Source organism: Hemicordylus capensis, chromosome 5 (genome assembly GCF_027244095.1).
Source record: "Hemicordylus capensis ecotype Gifberg chromosome 5, rHemCap1.1.pri, whole genome shotgun sequence".
Taxonomy (NCBI): domain Eukaryota; kingdom Metazoa; phylum Chordata; class Lepidosauria; order Squamata; family Cordylidae; genus Hemicordylus; species Hemicordylus capensis.
Genome location: NC_069661.1, coordinates 13591529 through 13619261, shown reverse-complemented (window position 1 = coordinate 13619261; position 27733 = coordinate 13591529). Strand labels below are relative to the sequence as shown.

The 27733-nt window shown below is 44.1% G+C and overlaps 1 protein-coding gene across 2 annotated transcripts; it reads left to right on the top strand.

The window, feature by feature from the left end:
- Positions 1-1978: 1978 nt before the first annotated feature.
- Positions 1979-24094, top strand: NUP54 (nucleoporin 54). Of its 2 annotated transcripts, XM_053257172.1 has the most exons (13): positions 1979-2478; positions 3330-3491; positions 7379-7462; positions 7597-7737; positions 9455-9681; positions 9889-10076; positions 11121-11317; positions 12671-12725; positions 14333-14426; positions 16592-16699; positions 20946-21065; positions 22171-22281; positions 23367-24094. In XM_053257172.1, the coding sequence occupies exons 1-13, from the start codon at positions 2424-2426 to the stop codon at positions 23493-23495; spliced, it is 1671 nt and encodes a 556-aa protein (XP_053113147.1). In that variant the 5' UTR covers positions 1979-2423; the 3' UTR covers positions 23496-24094. The 2 variants fall into 2 exon arrangements, with proteins under 2 accessions (XP_053113147.1, XP_053113148.1); XM_053257173.1 differs by lacking the exon at positions 3330-3491 and having other exon boundaries at positions 1985-2478.
- Positions 24095-27733: the final 3639 nt, after the last annotated feature.

Below are 27733 nucleotides of genomic sequence, written 5' to 3'. Positions count from 1 at the left end.
ACTAGCTGGGTGACTCTGGGCCAGTCACTTCTCTCTCGGCCTAACCTACTTCACAGGGTTGTTGTGAGAAGAAACTCAAGTATGTGGTACACCACTCTGGGCTCCTTGGAGGAAGAGTGGGATATAAATGTAAAAATAAAATAAAATAGTGTGTGGGCGGGGGGGGGGAGAAGCGATCAGATTTTGCTATTCTTGGACCAAGGCAGCAGACAGTCATCCAGGTGTGAGATTCTGACAGGCAAGTAGCCATTTCTGAGAATCTGGCCCAAGCTCACAAGTGCTCGTAGGAGCTGATATTGACGGTATGGGCAGGTTCACACATAGCGTAACATGTATTCCTTTTAGCAAGGAAATTCTAATATAAGCTTGCCTCAAACCACCAGTTTCCCATGAGCACACATTCACTACATGAGACACTACCTTCACACCAGTTGTCTCATCTGAACCTGGAAACGGCTATTCTTGCAGTGCTTCCAGTAAGCTGACATCTAACCAACTACAATCGTACTTTACAGATGGGTGCCAGAGGGAAGTGCTGCAGGATATGCCAGCATTTCTAGATTTGGACAACTGGCATGGAAGTAGCGGATTGTGCCAGGAGTGTGCACTCATAGGGAGCCAGCCACCTTGGGATAGCATCTAGGGCTCAAGCCAGCAGGGGACTCTCAGAAGGTCTGGGGGAGAGTTCAAACAAAAGGCATCATATGGACTACTTTGCCTCTTAGTCTTAAAACTAGCAGTTACTAACTAAAGAGCAATCGTGATATGGAAAATATTGAAGAATATCCCTCTAGTTTACACTGCGGAGAATTGGAAGGTTGTTTAAATAAATAAAACCCTTGGCTTGCTTGTTTGTTTGAATCATCTGGCAGAGGACTCAGGAGTGTGCTCTCCATTTGCGTGCCCTACACCCTCTGTCCCTTGCTGAGGAAGGGGGACTGCCAAATCCTCAAGTTAACCCTGCCTGACAAGTAGCCATTTGTTTAGTATAGGAGGAAAGGGTTTTTTTGTCCATTGCCCTTTTAGTACTAAAGTACATGTAAATGGTGGCTGGCATCCTAGCGAATCGCACATGTAAAATAGGATGCAATGGGCCTGTGCACAGTTTCCCCAGCCCCTCTACATGTGAGCTGTTGAACAAATGGACAACAGATTCCCACTCTGCCTGTGATCTGGAAGAGAGGAAACCACATTGCTGACAATGGTGTGAAATGGATTTTATGGAAATTTAGGACCAACAGAAGGAATTCTTCTTGAAGGAATTCTTCAACAGACTGAATTCTTATACCAAAATGCTTGTTAAGATCAATGGTTGATAAGATTATATTAGCATAATAATATAACAACAATTATTATATGCCCCATATTATAACAATATATATTAACAATGTTGTTATAATAAACATAAGATCATAAAATAAACTATTAATATATATCTTACTTTTATTAAGGAAGAAAAAATACTGTAATAACTGGAAATGGATACAGCACCTGCTTTGTAAGCAAAAGGACCCAGGTTGAAAACCCTGAGATCTCCAGTACAGATAGGGCTGGGGGAGTTGTCTAATAAAACCTTGGAGAGCTGCTGCCAGTCAGAGTACTGCACTAAGTGATCTCTTTCTAAGGCATCTTCCTATATAAACAAGGTAATGTCAGATGAGTCAGTCTAGGAGTTTCAGAAGGGCCTATGCATGGAAGAGTACATAGAAAAAGACTACAGTGGCATATCTCCTGGCTTGAGTCTCTGGGTGCCATAGTCTTTAATCAAAAAACAAAATTTTACACAAACTAATACCTGGGACAGAAAAAGCATAGGAGTGTTTTTGGAACACAGTCACAACGGCCTCACGTCTGCCTTATAATTAAAAAAAAAAAAAAGATTTCCAATACCCGGTAACCCCGGAAATTAGTGAGCGGCTGAGATTGGTTACTCTCGCATTTTCATATCTCTATAACACGTTCCTGCTGCTCAGCCATGCGTCATCAACATGCACCACGACGACTTTCGCTCTCTCGCTCGCTCCTCCTTTACCGCGGCAACCAACAGGCTAACTGTTTTGACGTCCGTGTGAAGGCGGAGCCTGGCTCATAGAGATAGAACAACAATAGAGTCCCACATCTAAAACTAATGATCCGAAGTTTAAATAGCCGCCCCCCCTCCTGAATGTCCCTGCAGAGGAGAAGGCCTTTTAACCCTAGAGGGACCATGAGATAGAGCGACACCACTCTTGAGTTCCTCCTCGCCAATTCCGATGTTTACCGGAAGTCCATGCTTCTTGCCGTTCTAGTATTTTCCTACCCGATCTCTCTATGACCTAGTCGTAGCTTTCTTCTTCACAGTTGTAGTTTCTAGCCGGACGCTAACGAAGGCTGGACTTTCCCGGGTGCTGGTTTTTGCTGCCTTCCCGTGCCCTGGTCGCCTCATGGCTTTCAACTTTGGGGCAGCCACTGGCGCTGCAGCCGCCACAAACCCTGTGGGTGAGTGAGAGGATGGAGAAAAGACGGGAGGTATTTGGCTAGGGGACGTGTGGGGAGGGGGGAACAGGAGGGAGGTGCGCGCGCGCCTCGGCTCCATAGCAACCGTGGGGGCTGTATTCTTCCCCCTAGCAAAATGCAGCCCCTTCCCAGACCAACACACACACCCCTCCCATGGTGGAGTGGTCATCCTTGGCAGAAAACCACCCGGAGCTGTTAATAGAAGTGGGGTGGGTGGGAGCTTCACCTGTTGAATTTCTGCCAGCCACGTTGTTGTTATTATAGGTACAAGCACAGCCCTTCTAGGAAAAATAAAAAGGCAAAAGTTAGCCTGTCAATATATTTATTTTGGAGATGGGTCATTGTAAAAATATTATTACAGATCAGCCGGGGTGGGGTGGGGAGAGGACAGAATAAATGTATAAGTAGATAGGGATGGTATCATCAAACTGGTTGTACAAGTACTTTTAGATGTCTTGATGACATACACAGTCCTCAGAGGAAAAACAAAAGTAATACTTTCTTTTCCGAAGTAAAGCAAAAGGGCTCCTCTGACATGCCTGTTTTCTACTGCTAGCTGAGCAGGATCTCTGCTGCCACTAGTAAGAGTTGCTGAGTAGGAGGGTTGGACTAGAAGACCGCTGATACAGTTTGGCAAAATAAATTGTGACCTCTAGAATTAGGAGCAGGAAACTTCACTCTTGTACTTTAAGAACTGTTGCTTGACATAGTTTAAGTGTGTTCTTCCTTGTTTTTGCTCTATTCTCTTACTTCTACTGACCAAAAATGGTTGTACTGCTTCAATGTTTGAATTCTAACACTGCCTTGCTTTCTTTCTGCTTCCCGCTCGTCAGGATTTGGTGGGCTTGAAACGGCAAACTCCACTGCCAGTGGGTTTAATTTTGGGGGTTTTGGATTAACTGCTAACCCTGCAGTGAATTTTAATATTGGGAATTTTGGTGTGTCTACTACCTCGGCGCCACCATTCAATTTTGGTAACAGTCTGGCCAGTGCAGGTAGAAAATGCACACGTGGTGTCTGTAATTATATTGTTGCTGGTGAGGGTCCAAGAATTTCTTTAAGCCTATGGGGTCTGCACCTATTCACATAGCAGCAGTTTCTTTTAAAATTAATGGCGCCTATTTCAAAGTAATGTGTGAAAGGTTGGGATTCAGGCAGAATAACTTCCTTCACCCTTATTCTCGAACATATTTAATAATGCTTGCTTCAGATTTTTTCTAATGTGTGTCTGAAATGCTCGATTCATCCGTTCTGTTTCTTTTAATTGTTTCATCATTGAAACATCTGTGGTGAAACTTTTAACGCTAACTAGTTGTTGCTTATGGGTGCAGCAGCTTTGATGTAAATACAGAGTTTTCCCATTCATTTCAATGAAGTGACCTAATCTGTGCATGCAGAAAAGAAAGCATTGATCAGAACACATGAAGATATGGAGCTGCCTTCCACAAAGCTGGACTACTCTGTGGAAGTCACTCAGCTCAGTAGTGTCTGCAGTGACTGGAAGCAGTGTTCCAGGTTTTCAGACAGGGATATTTCCCAGTGCTACCTGGGACTTTTTGCAGAGTGGAGCATGTGCTCTGTCAATGGCAAAGCCTGCACAGCCAAGAGAGGCATGTGGTCACATGAGAGCCAATCCATACTTCATGCAGCACTGAAGAGTTTACTGCAGCAAATGCTTGTGTACCTACAATACCATGTAATATCTGAATTGGACTTGAGTACATGTGGATCTGGATTGGGGTATCAAACCAATTTCTCCAGAACCAAAATGAGCTCAAGTCTCTTGGCATCAGAACAGTCCAGGCCAAAGTTGTCACATACATATTGCAAATGGTGATATAAAATTATAGTTACTTGGTACAACTGCAAGCTAATCTTTTAAGAGGGCATTTTCAGTACCATGAATTCTTGGACTCTACTGCATTTATGTTTGTCCCCTTCTTGTGTGTTTGCATTGGATGTCAGTCATTATGAACCCACCACACTTTTATCAAGGTTCTGTAGAGAAACACATTTTATACGATCAGCACCAAAAATAAAGTCAGTGATGCTCACTTTTGGACTTTGAGAAGTATGAATTTGTGTATTTAAAAATGGGAAATATAGTAGTTTTGAAAAAAGATCCTGATTTTTAAAGGTTCTATTCTATTTCTCGTCCATTTATGGGACAAAGAATTGATACTTCAATTTTAGTTAATTTCAAATAGCCAGGCATTGGTCTAGTTTTCTACCTGGACATGCCTGACTTAATACCCAATATTCCAATGTATTTATTTAGAATTAACCTTATTGCAGCTGTTCGTATAGGAAATTATACCCATTCCACAGTCCCATCATGTTGGTAATATGCAACAGTTTCACTCACTTGTACAGTGTAACTCTCATCTTAGCTGCTAAAGAAACCATTTGTTTTAAGGCACTAATAACATTATTCACTTGCTTTATGATTGCTCTGAAAGGCTTCCACATGATTTTTGCCCTACTTTCCTCTCAGTTTAAAATGTTGGTTGGAAAATTTCGGTGTGACTTGAACAAGATAATTTGCCACAGGATTGCAGTGGTCACCAGTAATGTATTAGCTAGATGTTCGTGGTTGGGTTTTTTTAAAGGCAGATGCATGTGGTCCAAGAAGCAAGCAAGATTTGTAAATCCTAATGGATTTTTAATATATTAATATCTATGATACCACCACAACTGCTGTATCAATACTGAAACTGCTAGGACCATTACCCTCAGCATCATTCCCCCATATGCTGCAGGTACAGTACCACATGCTTCAGCCTGCAATAAAACTGAGTGAAAGCACTCTGTTAGGTCGTGTGCTCTATATACATATATGTGCAGGGGTCAAGAATCTTTGGCTCTGTTCACCAGCCAGACAAAAATTTTACTCACCAAGCTGTGTTAGTACACTACTTGTCAGGATTTTTTAAACTTGTCAGACTCATCACAGACAAGTACACACACACACACACACGGCTCAGAAAATCCACTAGTCTACTTGCCTGTGACAAGTGAAAAATGATGCCTGGTGAGCGGAGTTGGGGTGGAATCTGGATATACTAACACAGCTTGATGAGTAGAATTGTCTGGTTGGTGAACAGAGCCAACATTTCTCAAGTCCTGCATATGGCCTAACACTAGATTTAGAGTGCTTTCAGACAGAGTTTTATTATGGGCTGAAGTATTTGGTACTGTACCTACAGCCTATGGGGGAATGATGCCGAGTGGTTCTTGTCCTAGCAGTCTCTGTGTTGATGCCGCAGCAGTTGTGGGATCCAAGAAGCAACGGCCGGCTGGAACCCTTGCTGGTAACTCTTCCATGAGCTCCTTCCTGGACCCAACAGAGCCATTTAAACAACATTCTTACACTTGTTTAGCACTTTACAAGTCATCTGAGGGAAAGAGAGAATTCAGAAGCCTTAACCAGTCAGTCACCTGTTTTATACACCAGTAGGGTCTGTAGGCCTCAATCCAGATAATGGATTCATTCACACAAAGGAGGGTAGGAGGTAAGGAACTCATTCACACAAAGGAGGGTAGGAGGTATGGCCAGGGATTCATGTTCGTGTGAACCCATGGGAATCCCTCCTACGTACCAACGTTGCTTAAAACAGAGTAACCCAAGTTCTGTACCCTGCTCTTTACCCAGGTCAGAGGGAAAGAGAGCTCTCTTACCTTCTTGTTTTGATAGTGTGAGTGCTATAGCTTTTTCAAGTCCTGGGACCCAGCAGCCATGTAAATGCTAGAGAGCTGAGGCTACTGGGGCTGCCATCCATGAATGTGCGGCTCTGCAAAGCATACTCTGAGCCTGTTGCATGCAACAGCTTCAGCAAGGCTGGGCCTGCCTCCTGTTCCTTTGTGGCCAATTAAAGGACACCTGATGACATAATTAGATTTGCAGCACAATGAATGCTGACTTGGCCCTCAAAGGACCTTCTGTGTTCCAGCTTCCTCTCCTGGCATAATCATCTGTGTGCTGGGCTTGGTGACCCAAACAGGTTCTGCTCATCTGTGGCTATTAGGAGTTCCTCCTCCACCCCCAATGTAGCCCCATGTTGTAAACCGCCCAGAGATGCAGGTTTGGGGCAGTATAAAAATAATATGATCCTGTGAAAAGGCTCATTGAGTACTGATGTTCTAGACTAGGGGTTCTCAACCTTGAGTCCCCATATATTGTTGGGCTAGAACGCCCATCATTCTCAGCCACAATGGCCAAAGATCATTGTGGCTGGGGATGATGGGAGTTGTAATCCAATATCAACTGGGACCTAAAGCTTAGAATCTCTGCTCTAGAGCCTTTTCCCAGCACAGATGCCAGGGATGTGCACGAACAGGTTCGGAGGCCCTTTTAAAGGCCTCCAAACCGGTTCAAACATTGCCTGGCTTGAGGGTTCGACGGTGTGTGTGTGTGTGGCAGCTTTAAGGGCAGGATAGGATGCACTCCCCACCCCCCGCATTTCCCCCGCTGGTGCATGTCTTGCTAAAAGCCCGTCAGGGCGGCAGCGTACCTTCCTGCTGCCCCACTCGGATGTTATTCAGAAGTTACCGGAAGTAGCAGCTGTGACTGTGTCGCTCGCGTGTGTGTGCATGTTGCTGTTGTGCATGCACGCGCATGTTAGGAACAATGGAAATGTGCTTCTAGTGACAGAACTTGGCTCTAAAAGGAAAAAAATCAATGTTTAGAAAAACATAGTATTAGCTGCTTTATTTTGGCAGTTGAGTTGAGTTTAGACAAGGGGGTTACAAGATGTTTCTTGGTCATCTCATTCATTTGTTGCCATCTCCCTTCCTAAAAAAATCTACCAGCATGTGATCATCCAGCTATTGTCTTCCAAGAGAACCTGGCCCTCCTTTTTGACTTGTCTGTTTGGTTTACTAGGCGCTTTTGGAGGGTTTGGGGCAACAACCGCTCCAGCTGGATCTACATTTAGCTTCTCAGCTCCTGCCAACACTGGTACCACTGGTAAGTGCCCATTATTTTGAGTGCATCCTTCTGAATTTCTGTATTTCAGATTAAAACATGTGCTTGTTTGGGGGGGGTCAGCTTAGTTCTCTGTAAACATTCACTCTGTGTTGTACCACTTTTCTTCTCCCAAGGGCTTTTTGGTGCTACCCAGAACAAAGGTTTTGGGTTTGGAACCGGCTTTGGGGCAGCAGCAGGCACTGGAACTGGCCTTGGAACTGGTTTGGGAACTGGGTTGGGATTTGGAGGTTTCAACACCCAGCAGCAGCAACCAAGTAAGCTTATTAAGACTAAATATTTTCATAGATTTTGCTCAACTTCATTGATTTAGGCTGGAGCCTGCTTTCCCCAGTGGGCTACAGATGACTGAGCTGAAGCCACAGCTGACCAGGGGGAATGGCTGCCCTCCTACATCTTATGAACTGGGCAGCAGTCCCTCTGTCAAAGAGGCAGAATTTGTGAACAGAGCTTGTATTCAGATTGGCTATTTGAAGTGAACATCGTAGCTGTTGTTTTGTGGGGCTTTCTTTCCTACCTTTTCCTACTGAAAGTGTCTGTGGAATATAAAGCCTTAGCCATCAACTGCTTGTACCCATGGCTACTTTGAGACAATGGTAGTTGGCTATCTTCCCCACCACATACACACATCCTGCTAACTGAGTTGCCACCAGATCCCGCTGCCACAGTCACCACTCCCTCCATCCATTTCTTCCGCCTCCAGGTTGGCATCCACGATATTAGCTGCATCCTCAAGGGGTCATATTTGACTTGGAGATCTCCAATTACTGAGCCTTAATTCATGGGATAAACATGGATTCGTCTTGTATCCTTCCCAGATGTGCAATTGAACTCTTATCTTTAATTTCCACCTTTTGTTAGCTTAGCTTATCCTCTGCCATACTTCTGTCAGAGTGTGTGCGTGCGTGTACACTTTCCTCCACCACCTCTACCTACTCGAAGAGTTTGAAATGTGAACCTCAGTGCAGATTTGCTTCAGGAAAGCACTGGTAATTTTGTTCTGCTGTTGAAGATGTTCTCACTATCACAAAACTACAGCACTTAAGGAATTTTGGAAGTTATGTATGTTGTGTGTACTGCATGCTGTGTATTTTTCTAATCCCTGGAGTTAATATTGATGATTTGACAGTGAACCAGTGCCTGCCTTGAAGCATCTGCTTGCTTTCTATCTCAAAGTCTTCGAAATATCCTGTCTCCTTCACAAATGCTCTCTGCTGGATGAAACTGTCTTTAGTCCAGCCAGCCTGTGAGATACAAGTGTCAAAGGGCCCTCAAGAAGGATGTAGGAACGGCCACTGTAAGTCCTAGAGGTATTCCAGTAGTCACTTGACCTGAACCTTCAAATATTTGCCTGGCAACTTGATCCTAGAGCACCTCTTTAGTCTTTAGTATGCAGCAAACAGCATCCAGGCTAATTAGTCATGGCTAAGCGCTGCTGAAATCAGAGAGAGAAGTTAGTCAAATGTCACCAGGAATATTATCAGCATCTTGATGGTGATGATGCTCCTCTTCTTACCAGGCGGTAGCAATCCTTTGATGCAGATGAAAGATGAGAGAATATGGAATCTCAGTGCTTAATTTCTAGAAAAATAAATGTAGAGGCTCAAGACTGTCTTGAAATGCTACTCTAATCTGGAAGCCCTTTCCTGCAAATCCTTGGTGAATGGAGACTCATGACATCTTCTCAGAACCACTTGAATTTGCTCTTTAATGTTTCAGGATTGCTGTGGCACTTAAAATCCATGCAAGGACTGAGCCCCGGAGGCCGGATTAAGTCTTTAAAAACTGCCCTGAGTCTCCACTTAGTGCACTGTGTGCCCACTCCCCCAACTTGTGTGTTGTGGGGAACAGATGCCTTTCCAAATTGTCCAACAATCTACAGGAAAGAAACAATGATGGTAGCTTTGAGTGGGCTTGTCACTGTTGGGTTTCATTTGCACATAAATGACTGGCCTGCTTCCTGTTCACTTCTAGCTCTTGGAGGCCTCTTTAGCCAGCCTGCTCAGGCCCCTACCCAGTCCAACCAGCTGATCAACACAGCAAGTGCCCTTTCTGCACCCACACTACTGGGAGACGAGCGAGATGCTATTCTGGCCAAATGGAACCAGCTGCAGGCATTTTGGGGCACAGGGAAAGGGTACTTTAACAACAACATTGCCCCAGTGGAGTTCACACAGGAAAACCCGTTCTGCAGGTTTAAGGTATGACAGGTTTTCTTCTCTCTCTACCTGGTACCATGTATAGCCGCCACTTTTGAAACAGCTGGTTGGCGAGCTCATTTTAACTTCTGCTAGGCAATTGGAGATTATTTTGTCACCTACACTTGGTGTACTTTAAGTGCCCCTCTGGAGCTGCATCAGAAAGACACCATGATTTTTCTCACTGAAAGGGCTGTTGTCATTTCGTAGGCTGTGGGCTACAGCTGCATGCCCAACAACAAGGATGAGGATGGTCTGGTAGCATTGGTCTTCAATAGAAAGGAAGCAGAGATTCGGAGTCAGCAGCAGCAGCTTGTGGAATCATTGCACAGAATCTTGGGGTCTAACCAGACTCTCACTGTCAATGTCGAAGGTGTAAAGACCTTGCCAGATGACCAGTAAGTAAACTGTATAGTGGTTTGTTTGTCCCTTTCTGACTGTAATCAGCCCGACTCCTTATATGCAAGCAGATTAAAAATCTCTGGGGCAAGGATCCCAATTCTTCCTGCCGCCGCAACCCCTCTTTCTGCCAGGTTGGACACACAAGGTGCTGTCCCTCACCTAGCGGTACAGGAGACCCTCATTATCTGTGATTTCACAGACCACAGTTTCCTGTATCCATGGATGGGTCTTAGAGACCAAGTTTCTTTATCTATGTCATGAAATGTAGGCAATTCTTGCCTATCTGTGGTTCCTGAGCAGCTGGGAATGACTTCTGATGTCATTTCTGGCTGCCATTTTGAAGTGCAGAGCAATTTTATGGCTCTTCTTGTTTTAAAAAACCAAGAAAGAGGATTTAGGGGGCATTCCTGGAGACCTCGAGAACAAGGTACTATGTTTTTCTACCCTTATTTCTGCCCCCCACAGCTTTTTAAGCTGTTTTTTAAGCTCAAGGAGCCTAAACCCCCATAGAATTACAGCCTCTTTATTCGCTGTTTCGTTATAGGCAGAAATTGGCAGGAACAGAACCCCCGCAAATAACGAGGGCCACCTGTACCCTTTCCATTAGAAAGTGAGACCACCCCAAAATGCTTTGTTTTCCATTCAGAGGGATCACCTACCAGGTTCTTCAGCCTGGGGGTTCAGATAATCCCCTGCCAAGTTGCTGGTGAGAATAAAATGCCATAACTAGTGGGAAGATTCCATTCACACAAGCAACTTCAAGGAGGTTCTAGCCCCCTCATGTGGAGGAATTTTATTTTTGCTGTTCTGGTGTATTGAACTGGATACTTCAGAACTATTTCAGGATTTTTGTGTTTTCTCTGCCATCTTTTAAGAACTGGTGGGGCATTGGGGGAATTATCTGCAAGGTATATGCACCCTTATATTGCTAAAGAGCCTCTGGTGAGCCCAGAGAAGGAGCCAATTTCCCATTAAATAACTTCTAAAAAGTTTTAAAAATATAGAAATATGCAGTGTAATAATTATTCTTGCTCTTTTAGGACGGAGGTAGTTATTTATGTTGTTGAGCGGTCCCCAAATGGGACTTCAAGGCGAGTTCCAGCTACCACTCTGTATGCGCACTTTGAACAAGCAAATATCAAAAACCAACTGCAGCAGCTTGGAGTTACCTTCACCATGGCCAGGTCAGAACTCTCTCCAGCACAGATCAAGCAGCTGTTACAGAATCCTCCTGCAGGTAATCCATGCTGTCACTAAGCCACTGGTTGATTATCAAGTCCTGTTGTAACAGAATGGAAATGTTTGTTAAAATAAAATGTTTGTCCAGCTATTTAAGACAACACTTAAGGTACATAGGAAGCTGCCTTATACTGAGTCAGACCATTCTTTCGCCTAATTCAGTATTGTCTGCTCTGACTGGTAGTAGCTCTTCAGGGCTTCAGAAAGGAATTTTTCTCAGCCTTACTTGGAGATTATGAGAATAGAACCTGGGATCTTCTGCATGCTAAGCAGATGCCCTAGCACTGATCTATGGCCCCATCCACTAGTATAGGATGTATTAATATGGTAGAAGATTGATGGTCCCTTCTAACTCTGTTTCCACAAGCTACCTAACGAGGCCCAGTCATCAAATAGCCTTCTAGCTGGCTCATTGTGAGGTAGTTCAGGGATGGATAGCGTCTTGCTTCCTCAGAAGCTATAATGCAAGGACCGAACAAGTAGCACTTATTCTTGTGGCGGTCCTTCACCTAGGGTTTAACATGGGCACCTGCCGTTAAACCTCTTGTGTATATCTTCATAAAGTTTCGCCAAACTCAATGGAAAGGGGATGCAAAGAGAGCAGTCAGAATGGGCTTAAATGGATATTTGAGAAAGATTTACTTTATTATTTATTTATTTAAAATATTTATACCCTGCCCCCTCCAGTGCACTACTGTTCGGGGCAGCTCACAACAATAAGATAGATACAAGATACAATAAAAGTAATAAAATTAACTAAATTAAACAAAAATGTTGTCAGATTAAAAATCACCATTTTAGGTTCAAATTAAAGGTTATTTTAAAATCTAAAAACTGAAAATTATAAAAAGCTAAAGAACCTACCAGATATAAATGTTATAAGTGTTAAATCGACCCTCTCCCTCATGCTGCCTTCCATCCCAACAAAGAGTATCTTCTAGTAGGATTTGCTGCATTAATACGTTAAAGTATTTATGATGTTCACAGGCACAGTTTGTGCATAACATACTACTTTCACATTATGGGAAAGCATGGGGCTGTAATCATATGATTCCCTAAAAAAGCTATGGGATCAGACCCCATGCTCTAGGAAAAAGCAATTCATTTTTAATCTCCAGCCAACATTTATTATTACTATCATCAGTTACAGCACCCTAAGAAAATCAATTGACTTAAGATTTTAAAACAAACCAGTTTATTGTGTTTAGACGAGATGGACAAGCCCCTTGAGGGTCCGTTTGTATTGCATTGTTGTATCATAGTAATGGAAAGTGGAGAACGGGTGATAGGTTTCCTCAAGCTCAACTACTGAGATCATCCTTGTGGATGTAACTTGGTTTTCCTCTTGCAGGAGTTGATCCTATCATCTGGGAACAGGCCAAAGTGGATAATCCAGATCCTGAAAAGTAAGTAGTTTGTGGCGACACTTTTAAGGAGCACACTCCTGCGTGCGCTGTCTGAGGAATAATGATGGTTGTTATTTCTGCTAACAAAATCAACATTGTTTGGAGGTTTCAGCTCTCAAGAAGAATAACTGGGAAATACTTACAGCACCGCATGCTCCGGAATCTGTAGTCTTAGAACCATTTACTTGTGAGTTGTCCCCCTAAAAGTTTATTCAGATGCTTAGAAAAGTGTGTGCAAGACCGTATTGCCTCAGTACACCCCACCCCCCCATGTTAAAATCTCACCTAGTGTATAAAGCTAGAATAGCAGGGGGAAAATATGCTAATTTGGCTTGTATAGGGATTTTTTTTAGCCTACTTTCCAGTCGGCTTATGAGATCACCCAGCATTCTGTGTCTGTGTTGTCTCGTCCCCCCACAATCAACTTCGTAACTCCTGAACCAGTATCAACCAAACTGGGTACAGTTGTATGGACACATAGGGACACCTCAACGGCGTAGTTTATGATGATGTCATCCACCCTGATCCAAGATGGCAGACAAGTAAACTTTTGAGGTGCAAGTGGGCTAACTTGTGAACCACTTAACCAATTTGAACCAAATTTTCTACAGCTGTAGGGACACAGGATGCCCTAATGGCGTGGTGTGTGATGATGCTCCAATACAAAATGGTGGCCATGTGAACATCTGAGGTGCAAGCAGGCTAGTTTGTGGACTGCCTAATCAATTTGAACCAAATTGGCTACAGTTGCAGTGAGAGACACACAGGGACACCTCAATGGCATAGTTTGTGATGATGTCATTCACACCGATTCAAGATGGCGGACGTGTAAACTTTTGAGGCACAAGTGGGCTAACTTGTGAACCACTTAAGCAATTTGAACCAAATTTGTTACAGCTATAGGGACACATCGGTATGCCCCAATGGTGTAGTTTGTGATTATGTTATCCACCCATATCCAAGATGGCAGACGCATGAACATTTTAGGTGCAAGAGATCTAACTTGTGGACCTCTATTTGAACCAAATTTAGTCCACTTGTAGAGGTAGTGGAAGGAAAGTAGGCTGATTAGTTCATACTAGAACAGCTTGTTTTAATTGTGGAGAATATTTAAAATATGCTGTATTTTGAGATGGTACAGTCCCATGAGCAGTGCCCTTTCTAAGGTTTTCAGTTAGCTCTGTATTCAGTGAGACCATTCATAGTATGGGTTCAAGATAGCAATAAAGATATCTCGTACTAAAGCATGCATTGCTGGTTAAGACAGTTAAACTTTTCATGAGTAAAGATGAAAGCTGCTACTCTTGTTCAGTATCTGATTGACATAAGAATGCCCATTTGCTGTGATAGCCCATTTGCACATGCAAGTCATCAGATGTTGCATGCAACTTCTATCACATTACCTCAAATGCAAAGCTTGTCAGAGAATCAGTTCATGCATTCAGCTGTGAGACATCAAGTGTACAGTAATCAAGTTAGAGAAATTGAATGACATGCACACACTTGTGTGTGAACCAGGCCAAGGTCTTTGATGGTTATCAGATGCAAAAGTTAGCATCCATTTTTAAAACAGGAAGATGAGGACATAAATGTTCTTACTCTTGTAGGCTGATTCCAGTGCCAATGGTTGGCTTCAAAGAACTCTTGAGAAGGTTGAAGGTTCAAGATCAGATGACGAAGCAGCATCAAACCAGACTGGATGTGAGCATCGACTTATCAGTGCTTTTTGTTTTGAACAAATACCATCAGTTTTTGATGCTTGACAATGGCTAGCTTTCTGTGGTAGACTGTAGGACAGGGATTAACAACTTATTCAACTTGAAGATTTATATCAGAAATGCATTGTTGGCAAAAGCCAACAGATTCTAAGGGGCATGGTGGATATCAGCCTAGAGTTGTTGAATGAGAATCACATTATCCTAAAACACCCGCATTCCTTCATTGGACCTCCAGAGCTTTTGCATTCCAGAGGCTTAAATCAAGCAATCAAATCTTTATTTCTTTACTAGAATCCAGTGGAGCCTTGGGGAACTAGATTTAACAGGATTCTAAGTTAACAGAAACTGCATTACCTAGCAGGGTAATAGGAGAGAGGCATTTCATGTCAGAGGGAAACCTACCAAATCAGCAAGAATTGAGGAAGAGATTGGCTTCTTCCCCTATTCCAGGAGGCTGTAAGATAAGGATGCTGTAGATCAGACTGTTGTGCTGACGATCTGACTGAATAACCTGGCAATTGAGTCAGGGCAGGCCTTGGAGAAGAGAGGTGCCCCTGCCGCAAATTTCCCAAACTTCATGTGGTTCTCAAGGTGAAGTTTCTGCCCAGTAGCTACGCTGATAAGACCTCTTCATTTGGGGAATTTACTACTGCAGAACTGGCTTTCTTTGTACCGAACATAAGAACAGCCCTGCTGGATCAGGCCCAAGGCCTATCTAGTCCATCATCCTGTTTCACACAAAGGTCCAGCAGTTGCCACTAGGGATGTTCACGAACCTGTTCAGACGCCCTTTTAAGGGCCTCCAAACCAGTTCGAATGACCAGCTGATTGGCCAGTTTGAAGGCGGGGGGCATAACTTCAGGCTATGTTTTCCCTGCGGGCGTGCCATTTTAAAAGTGTCCCTTGGGGCGGCAGTGTACCTCCCTGCTGCCCTGTGTCCTCTTCGGCTGGGAGTAACAGGAAGTATGCGTGCGTGCGCCATGTACTTCTTGTTATTTCCAGCTGAAGAGGACATGGGGCGGCAGGGAGGTACGCTGCTACCCCGAGGGAAACTTTTAAAATGGAGCGCTGGCAGGGGAAACGTGGCAGGAGGAGTAAGGGCACCGTCCCCGCCCTTAAAGGTATGCCCCCCGCCATCTTGCCATCCCTGTCAGTTCCATGCACATCCCTAGTTGCCACCAGAAGCCCACAGGCAAGAGGTGAGGGCATGCCCTCTCTTGTGCTGTTGCTCTCCTGTGACTGGTATTTAGAGGCATCTTACCTCTGAGGCTAGAGGTGGCCTAGAGTCACCAGACTAGTAGCCATTGATAGACCTGTCCTCCATGAATTTGTCTAAGCCCCTTTTAAAGCCATCCAAGTTAGTTGCCATCACCACATCCCATGGCAGAGAATTCCATAGATTAATTATGTGCTGTGTGGAAAAAGTACTTCCTTTTGTTGGTCTTAAATTTCCTGGCCATCAGTTTCATGGGATGACCCCTGGTTCTAGTGTTGTGAGAGAGGGAGAAAAAATGTCTCTCTCTCTCCATTCTTTCAACTCCATGCATAATTGTATACAACTCTATCATGTCTCCCCATAGTTACCTCTTTCCAGACTAAAAAGCCCCAGATGCTGTAGCTTTGCCTCATAAGGAAGGTGCTCCAGGATCATCTTGATTGCTCTCTTCTGCATTTTCCCCCAGTTCTACAATGTCCTCCTTAAGATATGGTGACCAGAACTGTACTTGGTACTCCCAGTGTGGCATCACCATAGATTTGTATAAGGGCAGTATAATAGCATTTTTATTTTCAGTCCCCAAATCTGCTTAAGTCCAAGTGTTCTGTTGTGCTTATTAGGACCAGCTGGGTGATTAGGTTCATAGAGTTCCTTGCCAGAAAGCATGTTTTGCTGTGGTCTAAATTGTGTGTTTTTGATCTCTAACGTGGCACAGACTCTCCCTGTATGTATTTAGCCAAATACCTTGGGGTTGCGTCCAGCCCTATTTTATGTAACTAGTTCATGGGCTGCACCCCCTGATGCTTTAAAAGTTCAACGGCACACTAAGAGATGGTAAAATGGGGTTTGCCATTGAAAACCTACACATTCTGTTCTCCTGGCTATATAGCCATTGCATGCTCTTCAGCTGAGCCACTCCTCTCCCTTGCTAGATAATATCGGAAGACATAAGTGAGCTTCAGAAGAACCAGACAACAACAATGGCCAAAATAGCTCAATACAAGAGGAAACTAATGGATCTTTCACACAGAACGTTACAGGTAAGCTTTTGCTCCCCACCCCCAGTTGTTTCATCTTTGTTCTAGAGGCGGACTGAGATAGCTGTCTTGGTGTAACAGCTGAGAATCTGAGCTCTGGCTCTAGGACCGTCTGATTCAAATCTCAGTTCGACCAGGAATTCACTAGATCAGGGAGTCTCCACCTTGGGCCCCCAGATGTTTTTGGACTACAGTTCCCATTATCCAGTTTCCATCCTTTGGCCATTGTGGCTGGGAATGATGGGAGTTGTTGTCGAAAATCATCTTTATAAAGGGTTTTCTTTGTCCTGAATGTGCTGCCTATCAGTTACACTAGGAGGGCCCTGAGCTCTAATATTGTGCGACGGTGGTGTTGGTGATACTAGCTTGCTTTCCAAGGCTGTGTAAAAATCACTACAAAAATGTATGTGGTGTGATCTGACGATTTGAAATGTGATACGTACATTTCTCTTTATTTAAGTATGAGGGCCAGATGTAATTCTTTCCCTCTAAAACTTTCACCCCATTGGAGAGAAATGTTCAGTTAAGCAAAATCAAAGATGTGGACAAGAATGTCCTCTAAGTTGCATCTAGCTGTTGTCTCTTTCTCTTTGCAGTTTTCCTTGTAGAATTTGAAACTTTACATTATTATTTTTTGAGTGGACAAGAAGGGTTCTCTAAGTGGGAGTGGGTAGGGAAAAAAGAGAGTGAGGGAGGTGGCAGAGGAGAAAAACATGTGTAGAAGACACACTACAACCATTGGAATGCCCTCCTCAGTCGTCTTCTCCCTACCATCAGCAGTTTCTTTATAAGAGATAATCAGTATGCCATCTGACACATTTCAAAATTAACTTGGGGGATAAATGATAAAAAGAAAAAGCATCTCCAAGGGTGTCGGGGCCTGCCTAAGGTAGGGACTGGAAGATTCATGTTTAAAATATATAGATGTTAAAAGAAATAATGTTTATTTTTTTATCATTCATATATATATATATATATATATATATATATATATATATATATATATATTCTATCTATCTATCTATCTATCTATCTATCTATTAAAAAATTTCTAAGGTGTACCTGTCACTAATCCCATGTGTGGCAGCTCTCGCGAGAGTTTGCGAGTAGCTGCCTATTAACGACAAGGATAGGCAGAAAGAAACTGATGACTGGAAGAATGCTGGCTGGGCCTCCGGGGAGAACAAACTGGGGCTGGGGGTGGGGTGGGGTGGGGTGGCGAGGGGAGAGACAGGGAGACCTAGGGGCATGGTGCAGCAGGGAAATGCTTGACTAACAAGCAGAATGTTGCCAGTTTGAATCCCCGCCGCTATGTTTCCCAGAAACACCTATATTGGGCAGCTGCGATGTAGGAAGATGCTGAAAGGCCTCATCTCATACTGCGCGGGAGATGGCTATTTGGTTTTCTAACCTTAGCTTTGGTATTGCGCCTGAGTGGTAATATGGGGAGAAGTAGACACAGTTGAAAGAGTTTTAAAATTCTAAACCAAAGAAAATAACTGTAGGGTCACATGAGTAATGGTTTCTGAAACAAAGTAACAACCTTAGTATTTACTTGCTGCACCACTTCTTATATTTCAGTCTGGTATTCAAAACCCTGGTATCTATATAAGATTGTGTCAGTATGTCAACAAAGGCTTTGCTGCAAAGATAGTGAGGTGACTATTAAGGTAAAACAAGCTTTTTTAGACTTCCAACACTTTTCCTGGGACAAAAACTCCCTGGCTGTATAACCTGTGCATAAAACCATACGCTCCCAGAATGCACAAAGTGATAGTCCAGCTTGATTTGCAGAGGTATTCCCAGGTGTGTACAACCTCCCAATTCCACCCTCAGTCCTGCTCTGAGCAGGGGTCCTCTCTAGCCCGAACCATCTCTATCTCTGGCTCCTTCCAACCCTATCCGAGAATGTCAGTTAGCTCCAGCTGACACATGTTCACTCCATTCCAAAGCTCCTCCCTTTGGAATTCTCTCTAGAGGAGGTTCCTGAGTTTAAATTCCTTTTGATTGACAGTATGACTAGCCAATCACCACAAAGGGCAAATTAGAGAGGTAAGTAGAGAATGATACATTCAAACAGGTTGTCTACAGAGCTTAGTTTAATAAGAAAAAGCATAAGGCAAGGGACAGGAAAGAGTGAGAAGGGATTATGGGTGGGTTGGGATAGGGGAATTGGCCACGGAGGGGTGGGGTGGGGGGCATGATGTGGATGAGGACAGAAAATGCCTCTCAGGTATTTGGGGCAGCTAGAGATTTGCCTATGGAACAGCCTGCCTCATGCTGTGGTGGGTTCTCCTTCATTGGAGAGCTTCAAACAGAGGCTGAATGGACATCTGTCAGAAGTTGTAGCAATTGCCTGCACTGAGCTGGGGGTTGGACTAGAAGACTGAAGGTCCCAACTCCAAAACTCTATGATTAAATATATGGAATTCAACAAACCAAACAAGACTCGTTGCACAGAGGAATGACCATCCCCTCAACATTAACTTAAGCAATGAGATTCTCCACACTTAATAAAATGCAGTTTGAATGCTCTGATTGCTTGAATTTACCACCCACTGTCTAGAATTCATCTGTACTATGTAAATCATCTTATAAAACAGGAGTGGCCAGCATTCCAGAGTCTGTGTGCTGCGTGCTAATTTTAAAGCTAATTTATTTTTAAATAAATAAATAAAGGACAGAGACCTGCCCTGCAGTTCTTATTTGTATGCTTCTACCACCTCTCCCAAGCAATCCTCTGTGGAGACCCCCTTCTTACATCTCTTCCCAACAGTTCCATTTCATCCTCTTCCTAAAACTTTCCCACTTTTCTCCTGTTGCCCCTTTTGCCTGGAACTCTCTCCCCGAACACTTCCAAGTTGTTACCTCCTTTCTTTCTCCTCTTCCTCCTCAAGGTCTATCTTTTCCATAAAGCCTAAGACATAACCCACTTAATCTTCACCCTTCAACCAAAATGAAGCCTCAACATATGCAGCTGCGATTGCTTCTAGACATTCTGGTCTCCCTCTCAGTCAAAATTTAATTGTCCATCTAAAACAGCTCCAACCATAGCACAGTCGAGATAACGTGTGTTGGACTTAGGAATGAAAGAAAAGAAAAAAGAAAGCATGCTTACTACATATGTGAAATCCTGGAAAAGCATGATCAGAATTAGAAGAGATGTTTAGAACTGTGTGAATAAGGGATCAAAGGCAATTATGCTACAACCTCACCTGGACCATGATCCTGGCTTAGCCACATTATCCCAAACAGGAAAACTTAGAGAAGCATCCTAAGTGTGTGTGTTTTTAAATAGGCCCAATATATTCCAAGTGGGTACTCTTCTTCAAGGACACTGATGCAGCAAAGCTGCCCTTCTATCATTTAAAGAATTACTTTGAGATAAACAGCCTAGAGACTGGGGTGGTCTACAAATTTGATAGATAGATAAATAATATAGAAAGCCACTTTGCTTTTTCAGTACTTTGAAAAAAACACGTAATAGCTTAAAATATGTTGGGTCTAATAATAAAACACATTGCTGGTGCTCTTTTGAGATTTCCTCACCTATTTGTGTCTGTGCTGGTGCCCTCCCTCCTTTCTTTTGTTAGCCACACCCTTTGCTAAGCAGGGTCTGTCGTGGTTGCATTTGAATAGGGAACCACATGTGAGCACTGTAAGATATTCCTGTTAGGGGATGGGGTGCTCTGGGAAGAGCAGAAGGTTCTAAGTTCCCTCCCTGGCAGCATCTCCAAGATAGGATTGATAGAGATTCCTGCCTGCAACCCTGGAGAAGCCACTGCCAGTCTGTGTAGACAATACTGAGTTAGATGGACCACTGGCAGTATATGGCAGCTGCCTATGTTCCTAAGCTATATAACTGGTTGCCATGTTAAAAATAGTGACATGTACAAATCGGGGGAATGGGGAGTGGAATAAGCTCCTTGGGACAGGAACCTTCCCCCGGCCCAAATCCTATTGTCTTGTAAAATGCTGTATGCTCCTGATAGCACTGCACAAAATGCATCTGTTTTGCTTCACTTCCTTGCACTGCCTTGGAGTTTCCAGATGTGCCTGGTGGTTGCTGTAAAGCTAGACTCTCTCTTCTATTTTTCCCCATGTGCCTAAGCAGCTGGTCATATCTGGCATCTCACCATCTCTGGGAGGAAGTAGACAAGGGAACTCAGTCCTCGATTCTACATACAAGGGTACAGCTTCTTGAGTAGGACAACCTAATCTAAACCATGTTACTGATTTCTTCATGCAGGTGTTAATCAAGCAAGAGATCCAAAGAAAAAGCGGTTATGCCATCCAAGCAGATGAGGAGCAGCTCCGTGTGCAGTTGGATACAATTCAGTGTGAACTCAATGCACCTACACAGTTCAAGGTTAGCAGGTCAGGGGGACCTTGGGAAAGACCCTTGAGCAACAGGAAAAAAAAGCAGAAATGTCTCCATGGCAGTCTGGTGTCTTTCTATTCCTCAGGGCAAGTGCCACACCTAAGGCTGCCCCATGGAAAGGAGAGCAGGTCTCCTGTACCTTTTAAGGGATGCTCAGAAGGGGGAATTTCAGCAGGTGCATCTTGTCATGAAGGGGGGAGAAAAGCTGCACCTGTAAAATGAAAGGTGACATCCTCCTTGTACATGTGCTGCTTCTGTTTCTTGTCTTCTGCTGAAGTTTGCATGTTCTAGATTCATTTTACTGTAGCACAGTGTTTCTCACTGAAAAATCTATTGGGGGCCATTTCTCTTGGAAAGCTCTGGGCACCTCCAAGCATGCTGATGATTTTTGTAGGTGTGTTTTCAAAGGCCCTAGAGCACAATCAAGGGGGCTTACGTCCAGTTCAGCATGCTAAAGGTTGCTGCCTTGAAGAAGTAACATACTGAATTGACCATTGGCTGATTACCCAGGCTTATCTACAATAGGTCTCCTGGTCTCAGGAAAGGCCTATTCCAACCTTTACTGACTTGTAGCCTCATCTACTCACGCAGCCAGGCTTACCACCTGTTCCTTATTTCAAAAGATCTGTTCCTTATTTAGGATTAAACTGTAAGTCTTACAATGTGTTCCTTTTTCTGGAGTTCTTCAGGTGTCAAACCCCCTATGCAGCAGAATGAAGTTGTAGAGCCCTTAAATGGTGGAATGGATTGTCCTGCTGCAGGCTGTAGAACTGCGTTTTATTATTGCTCCGCCATTTATTTATGTAAATAAATAAATCCTTTCAAGTGGAGAAACAGCACTGTAGGGAAAGGAGTACGTGCAGCCTTTCTCTTGGTGTGCTAATGTACTACATAAAAGGAATGCTTATGTAGGGAAAGGTTTAAAAATGTGGTTCCCTCCCTTCCAATCTGAAGTGGCAGCACCTAGACCTGGCTTGAGATCTTTAGCTTGAGAGGCTGAGGACATGCAAAGCGTGCTCTCAGCTGCTACTTAGTCCCAGGGAAAAGGAGCTGCTTTTTCTCTCTATGAATGTAACCCTTCATAATCTTCCAGGGTCGGCTGAATGAGCTGATGTCTCAGATCAGGATGCAGAACCACTTTGGAGCAGTGAGATCTGAAGAGAGGTACTACATTGATGCAGACCTCTTGCGGGAGATCAAGCAGGTGAGTGTTAGCCCTGTATTGTGAGTCATTGTGGGTCCAGCTGACAGCTTGGTGGGCTTCAACTTGGCACAACTCCTTCCTTTGCCTTGAACTCAGATGTCAACTGGGGCAAATTCCTTTTTCTAGGTTTGGATCCCAATTGTGTAAAAATAGTAATAATAGAAGACATGTTGTCTTCTACACTGAGTCTTGCTGTGCTGCATTGACTCTATCTATCTATCTATCTAACTAACTGACTAACTAACATATTTTTATACTGCCCAAAACTTACGTCTCTATATATTATGTGGGTAATATATCCAAAAAACATTGGTTTGGGAGTTGGTCCATTTATGGGGCTGCCATATGGAAAAGAGGACAGGTCTCCTGAACCTTTATGAGATGTGCAGAAGAGGGAATTTCAGCAGGTGCAGCTTGTCATGCAGGAGGAAGAAAAGCTGCACCTGCTGAAATTCTCTCCTCCATGCATCGCTCAGAGGTGTCAGAGACCTGTCCACCTTTCCATATGGCAACCCTAATCCTTTAGAAATAGTTTGGTGTGCCTCCTTCTCCAGCACTTCACTCCTTAAGAATACTCATTTGGTAATGTAAAATGTTGTGTAGCATAACAGCAGAATTCTGCCCAAAGAAAATCAAATGCCATTAAGAATGGGGAAGTTAAACCTTTTGACAAGTATATTTTGCTCCCAGTATTTTGGTTCTTAAATAAGTTTCTGTTACAAGGGATGAGGTGAAGGAGGGGAAAATCATGGAGATCATTTGAACTAGGCAGTGTACTAAAGCAAGAGAGTAAAATCTATAGCGGACAGAGGCTATAGTACTGCCCTTTCCCCAGATGCATTGGGAGCCCTAGTCAACCTTTCTTTCCCCTGAGTAAACTTCAGTTTTTCTCTTTTCTTCACCCCACCTCTGTGTTTAATGGGAAGTGGCTAGTGGATGTGACAACTTGGCAGACTGAAGTATTGACATCTAACATGTTCCAAAATAATAATCATTAAAAAGAAATTGATGCACATTTTATTTCAGTGGTCATAGTTCTGAAAATAAGCATTTACCTGATTTCCCCATCTCTTCCCTTTCTTTAGCATTTGAAGCAGCAACAGGAGGGTCTGAGTCACCTGATCAGCATAATAAAAGATGACCTGGAAGATATAAAGCTGATAGAACATGGATCAAATGAGAGCATCCCTATCAGAGGAGGTGTCTTCAGCTGATGGGTCTCTGGAGGCCAATGGAACAGTTGCTTTTCTCCATGGCTAAAACTCCACCAGGTGTTCTGATCAATAAACCTTAGCATAAGTTCAAAGAGAGCTCCAGTGCTTCTGGCCTTTAGTTTTTCAACTTCAGTCTTCAAGAGGTTTACATTTATAAAGCTGCACTTGATTTCAAGAAGAAAGAAATGTAGATTTCAGATGCTTCTCTGATCTAAGCCTGCATTTGTTCATCAGTTTTGTTTTTAAAAATCAAAACAAAACATTGAGAATTGAAATCTTGATGGGAGACATTGCCATTTTTCCACAGCAATCACAACACAAAAGAACTGCTAGTTTTTGTGTGTGCAAAACATTGTCCAGTCTGCCTAGACACACTGCTTAAATAAAGTTTTTGAACTCTGTTTTTTGAAGGGGAGACAGCTGATCTAATGTGCTCGTGTGCTGCTTTGGACAAGTTGTGGGGAAAATGCACTGGAGAAAGGTGACTTTTTTTTTTTACTATCAGAACCTGAAGGCTATATTTTTATATCATTTTACTTAATCAGGATTTGCAGAATCCCTTTCCTTCAATGAGATAATAAAATCAAATGTTTACTTTCGATACCTTTCCTGTATGTGTTTGTAATGAACACTTGTTTTGTAAATACTTGTAGAGACTCAAGTGGATACTTTGGTTCTCATTTCCTCCCACGCAGGCTTTAAGGAGCTGCCAACATGCCTTGTAGTGTGCTACACCAACCAGAACAGAGCGATATTTCTAGGATTGCCATTTCCTCAGCCAGGAACAGCAGCTGTTGCTTTAACAATTGCTGCTGTGACAACACAGAGGAGGAATTGTGTCCTCCAGGCATGTGTTGTGGCTCTCATTTTATTACATGCTGTAGGCCAAAGCTGAATTCCTGAACTACAACAGCAAGCTGAGGAGGACGTAAAATGAATACTGCAGTCTAGGAGCTGCTGCCTCTTCTGCCCTGCACATCTGTAAAAGCTGTTCTCCTTAGGTCAAGAATTATATTATGCATTTGGCAGTTAGGTTCGGGGCTTAACAAAAGCAGCTGTAACTGCAAAGGGGCTCCATCATTTCTAGTTGTGACACAGGCACCATGAAGCCCTCCCCCCAATGTAGTGAAACAGTAGAACAGATTTTGGTATGGTGAAATGCAAGATTTACTCCTTGGCACCTCTAAATTTTGTTTGTTTTGTTAATTATAGGGGTTGCAGAACAAGCACCAAGCTTCTTGATCATCTCTAACTTACCATTCTCTATGCTAATTAGTACCACTCCATGTCACCCACAATGAACACACAAGCAAAACAAAACAGGCTAGAAAACATGCAGCTAGACGAGGTAATACAAAATAATAAGAGGGAACTAGAAGAGAGGGGTGCAAGAGAGAGGAAAAGGAGAGGAAGCAGCACTAGCAGAAACCAGGCCTTTTTTTTCTTTTTCAAATAAATGCAGCAGTGGAGGAGAGTTGGATCAGAGTCATGGTGCCTGGGTAGATTTTTATTTTTATTTTTTAAATTCTCTCCAAGCCATTTCCCTGATGGAAGTGCCCTACCCTCCAAAGCTGCTTTTAGCCATGGAGGGGAGAAAAAAGATTGTTTTTTTAAAAAGGCTTTGGGAGATCTGATGGTGGATCTCCTGAATCTCATCTAGTTTGGCCCCTAAGTACAGATCACCTGATGCTGTATAGTTCAAAGAGATTGGTTTTATAACTTTGGAATCCTTGAGACCAGTGTTCCCTCTAACAGCAATTCCCAGATGTTGACTACAACTCCCAGCATTCCCAGCCTCAATAGCCTTTTGCTGGGAATTATGGGAGTTGTAGTCAACAATATCTGGGAATCCCTGTTAGAGGGAACACTGCCTGAGACTTTGGTGGATTAACAATAAGCTTGATTTTAGCACTAAAGAAAAGCTTGCTTGTTGTAAGAGAGGTATTCCTAATTTACCTCCACATGGCAAAAATTAGGAGTGTGCACAAATCAAATCCAGTGATTCGATTCGAGGTCAAATTGAATTGCAGAACCACCAAATTGATGTGTTGAGAACAGCTGGCTTGGCTGGCTGTCTTGATAAAGCACTCTCGAATCACACAAATCGATTCGGGTGATTCAATTGCCATTTTGAGGCCTGTTTTGCTGTAAAAAGGGCTTCAAAATGGTGCTTTTTTTATGGAGAGAGCTGGTCTATCAATTGGTGTCAGCAGTTAAACCAGCCCTCTACTCCAGGCAGTACATCTGCCTGCCTCAGGACTGGTCGAGTCCTCCGAGGTGGGCAGATGCACTAAATCTGGAATGGAGGGCTGGCGTACCCACTGACCTCAATCAGCAGACCAGCTTGTCAGGACCTGAGTTTGGGACTGAGAAATTAGTGTTGGCTGATAGATAGATGGATGTTAAAATAAACGATATGTTCTCGGCTGGTGTAGGAGGTCACCCAAGCTTGGGATTACATCCCCCCCACATGCTCCAAAAGGCAGGAAGTAGTCATACTTGAAGATCCTTAACCCAGTGCATGTGGGCGGATCTCCCCAGTTCTACTTCCTGCCTTTGCTCCAGAAGGCTTGCATTACAGCTCGCAGGCTTTGGCCTAGTTAACTAGGCCTCTTCTTTTCTTCTGCTTATATTCCTATTGTTTTTGACTATTTCCAATCTATTCTTCACCTGGTATTCTACTACTATTAGTTCTCTCTAGTTACTAAAGAAAAAAAAAATAATAATAATTTTAAATTTTTTTAAAAAAAAAAAATCATATCTGTTCTTCTACTGTCCTTTCTGTTATTCGTTACCTCTCCTCACCTCTTGCCGACCTTTTGGCCGATGTCCGCTAAAAAGACCTTCGGACTCCTGGCTATTAGGGAGAGATCCGCCCATCAGCGCCTGTTCCCGCCAAAAACTCGGGACTACGCAAATCCTGTAAGGAAAATGGCAGATGTATCAGATGACCTTGCTGGCGCCTGTAGGCCACAGCGGTCCTCTCTGTTGCCAGATACCAGTGAGGAGACTGGGCGCAATTCATGCCACCAGCAATCCACCGAAGCAGGACGCAGGTGGCGGCACCAGAATCGGAGGCTTTCCTACAAGGAGGCCCCGTTGGTGGCCAGATACCGGTGAGGAGACTGGGCGCAATCCATGCCACCAGCAATCCACCGAAGCAGGACGAAGGTGGCGGCACCAGAATCGGAGGCTTCCTGACAAGGAGGCCCCGTTGGTGGCCAGATACCGGTGAGGAGACTGGGCGCAATTCATGCCACCAGCAATCCACCGTAGCAGGACACAAGTGGTGGCACCAGAATCGGAGGCTTCCCTACAAGGAGGCCCCGTTGGTGAGAGAGCTTTCGCCCGGCAGCGCGAGCAAGGTAAGCCTGTGATGTTTGGCCTCGCCCCCCCCCCCAACTCCTTTCCCTAGCAGTTGGGCGTGCAGGAGGAGGACTGCCTCAGCGAGTATTGGGGCCACGCTGAAAGGAACGTCAGCAGGAGTGGCCGCCCCAGAGCCTGTCGGAATCGGACGGGGAAGACGTGCAGGATGATGAGGCAGGCGGTGCTGAGCCCGTGGATGGGGCGTCGGAGCACCCAGAAGGCCATGAACAGCTCCCCCCGGTAAGATCGGGACTTGCTCGGGGGGGAGGAGGTGAGTGCAGATGCCCCCTATGTGGCCCCTCCCTCAGGGCCTACTCCTACAGGGAATGTGGGGGTTCCCCCTGATGCTGCCACTGCAAAGGGCTGGATTCAGGAGGCCGTTCAGGTCTCACTGGCAGCGGCGCTTAAAGCGCGGAAGCCTGCAAGGCATTGCAAGGCAGGCTGTGATCCATGTGTCGCCCTCAGACTCTCAGGAGGAGATGGTGCCCGCTAAGCAGCCCAGGGTGGCTATACGCCAGGACTCTGTGCCCTTGCGTAGAGGGAGGTCTTCAGATGAGTCTGGAGAGGACTCCCCAGATCTATTGTGACCCAGGGTCAGTGGGTCAGAGACATTGCTGGGCAACCCAGACAAGGGGCCCTCCTCCTCGGAAGAGGGGGAGATGATTGAGGACTCTGCTGCAAACTTACACAGTCAGAGGCTCTCTCTTATGGTGGATTTTCAGCCACTAATTAACCAGGCTATTGCTGCGCTTGATCTGTAGCCAGTTACAGAGGAACAGATCTCTCCTGTGTCCAAGGGCTCCTTGGTGCTGCCTAAGGCTAAGGTACCGCAGATTAAATCAGTGATACCTGAGGGCTTTACTAAGACCATC

What these genes read in the sequence shown, in the direction of transcription:
- NUP54 (XM_053257172.1), top strand. Translation starts at nt 2,424, where the DNA reads ATGGCTTTCAACTTTGGGGCAGCCACTGGCGCTGCAGCCGCCACAAAC. An exon ending in CACCCAGCAGCAGCAACCAA is followed by an intron (nt 7,738 to 9,454) that starts GTAAGCTTATTA and finishes GTTCACTTCTAG; the next exon opens with CTCTTGGAGGCCTCTTTAGC. An exon ending in ACCCGTTCTGCAGGTTTAAG is followed by an intron (nt 9,682 to 9,888) that starts GTATGACAGGTT and finishes GTCATTTCGTAG; the next exon opens with GCTGTGGGCTACAGCTGCAT.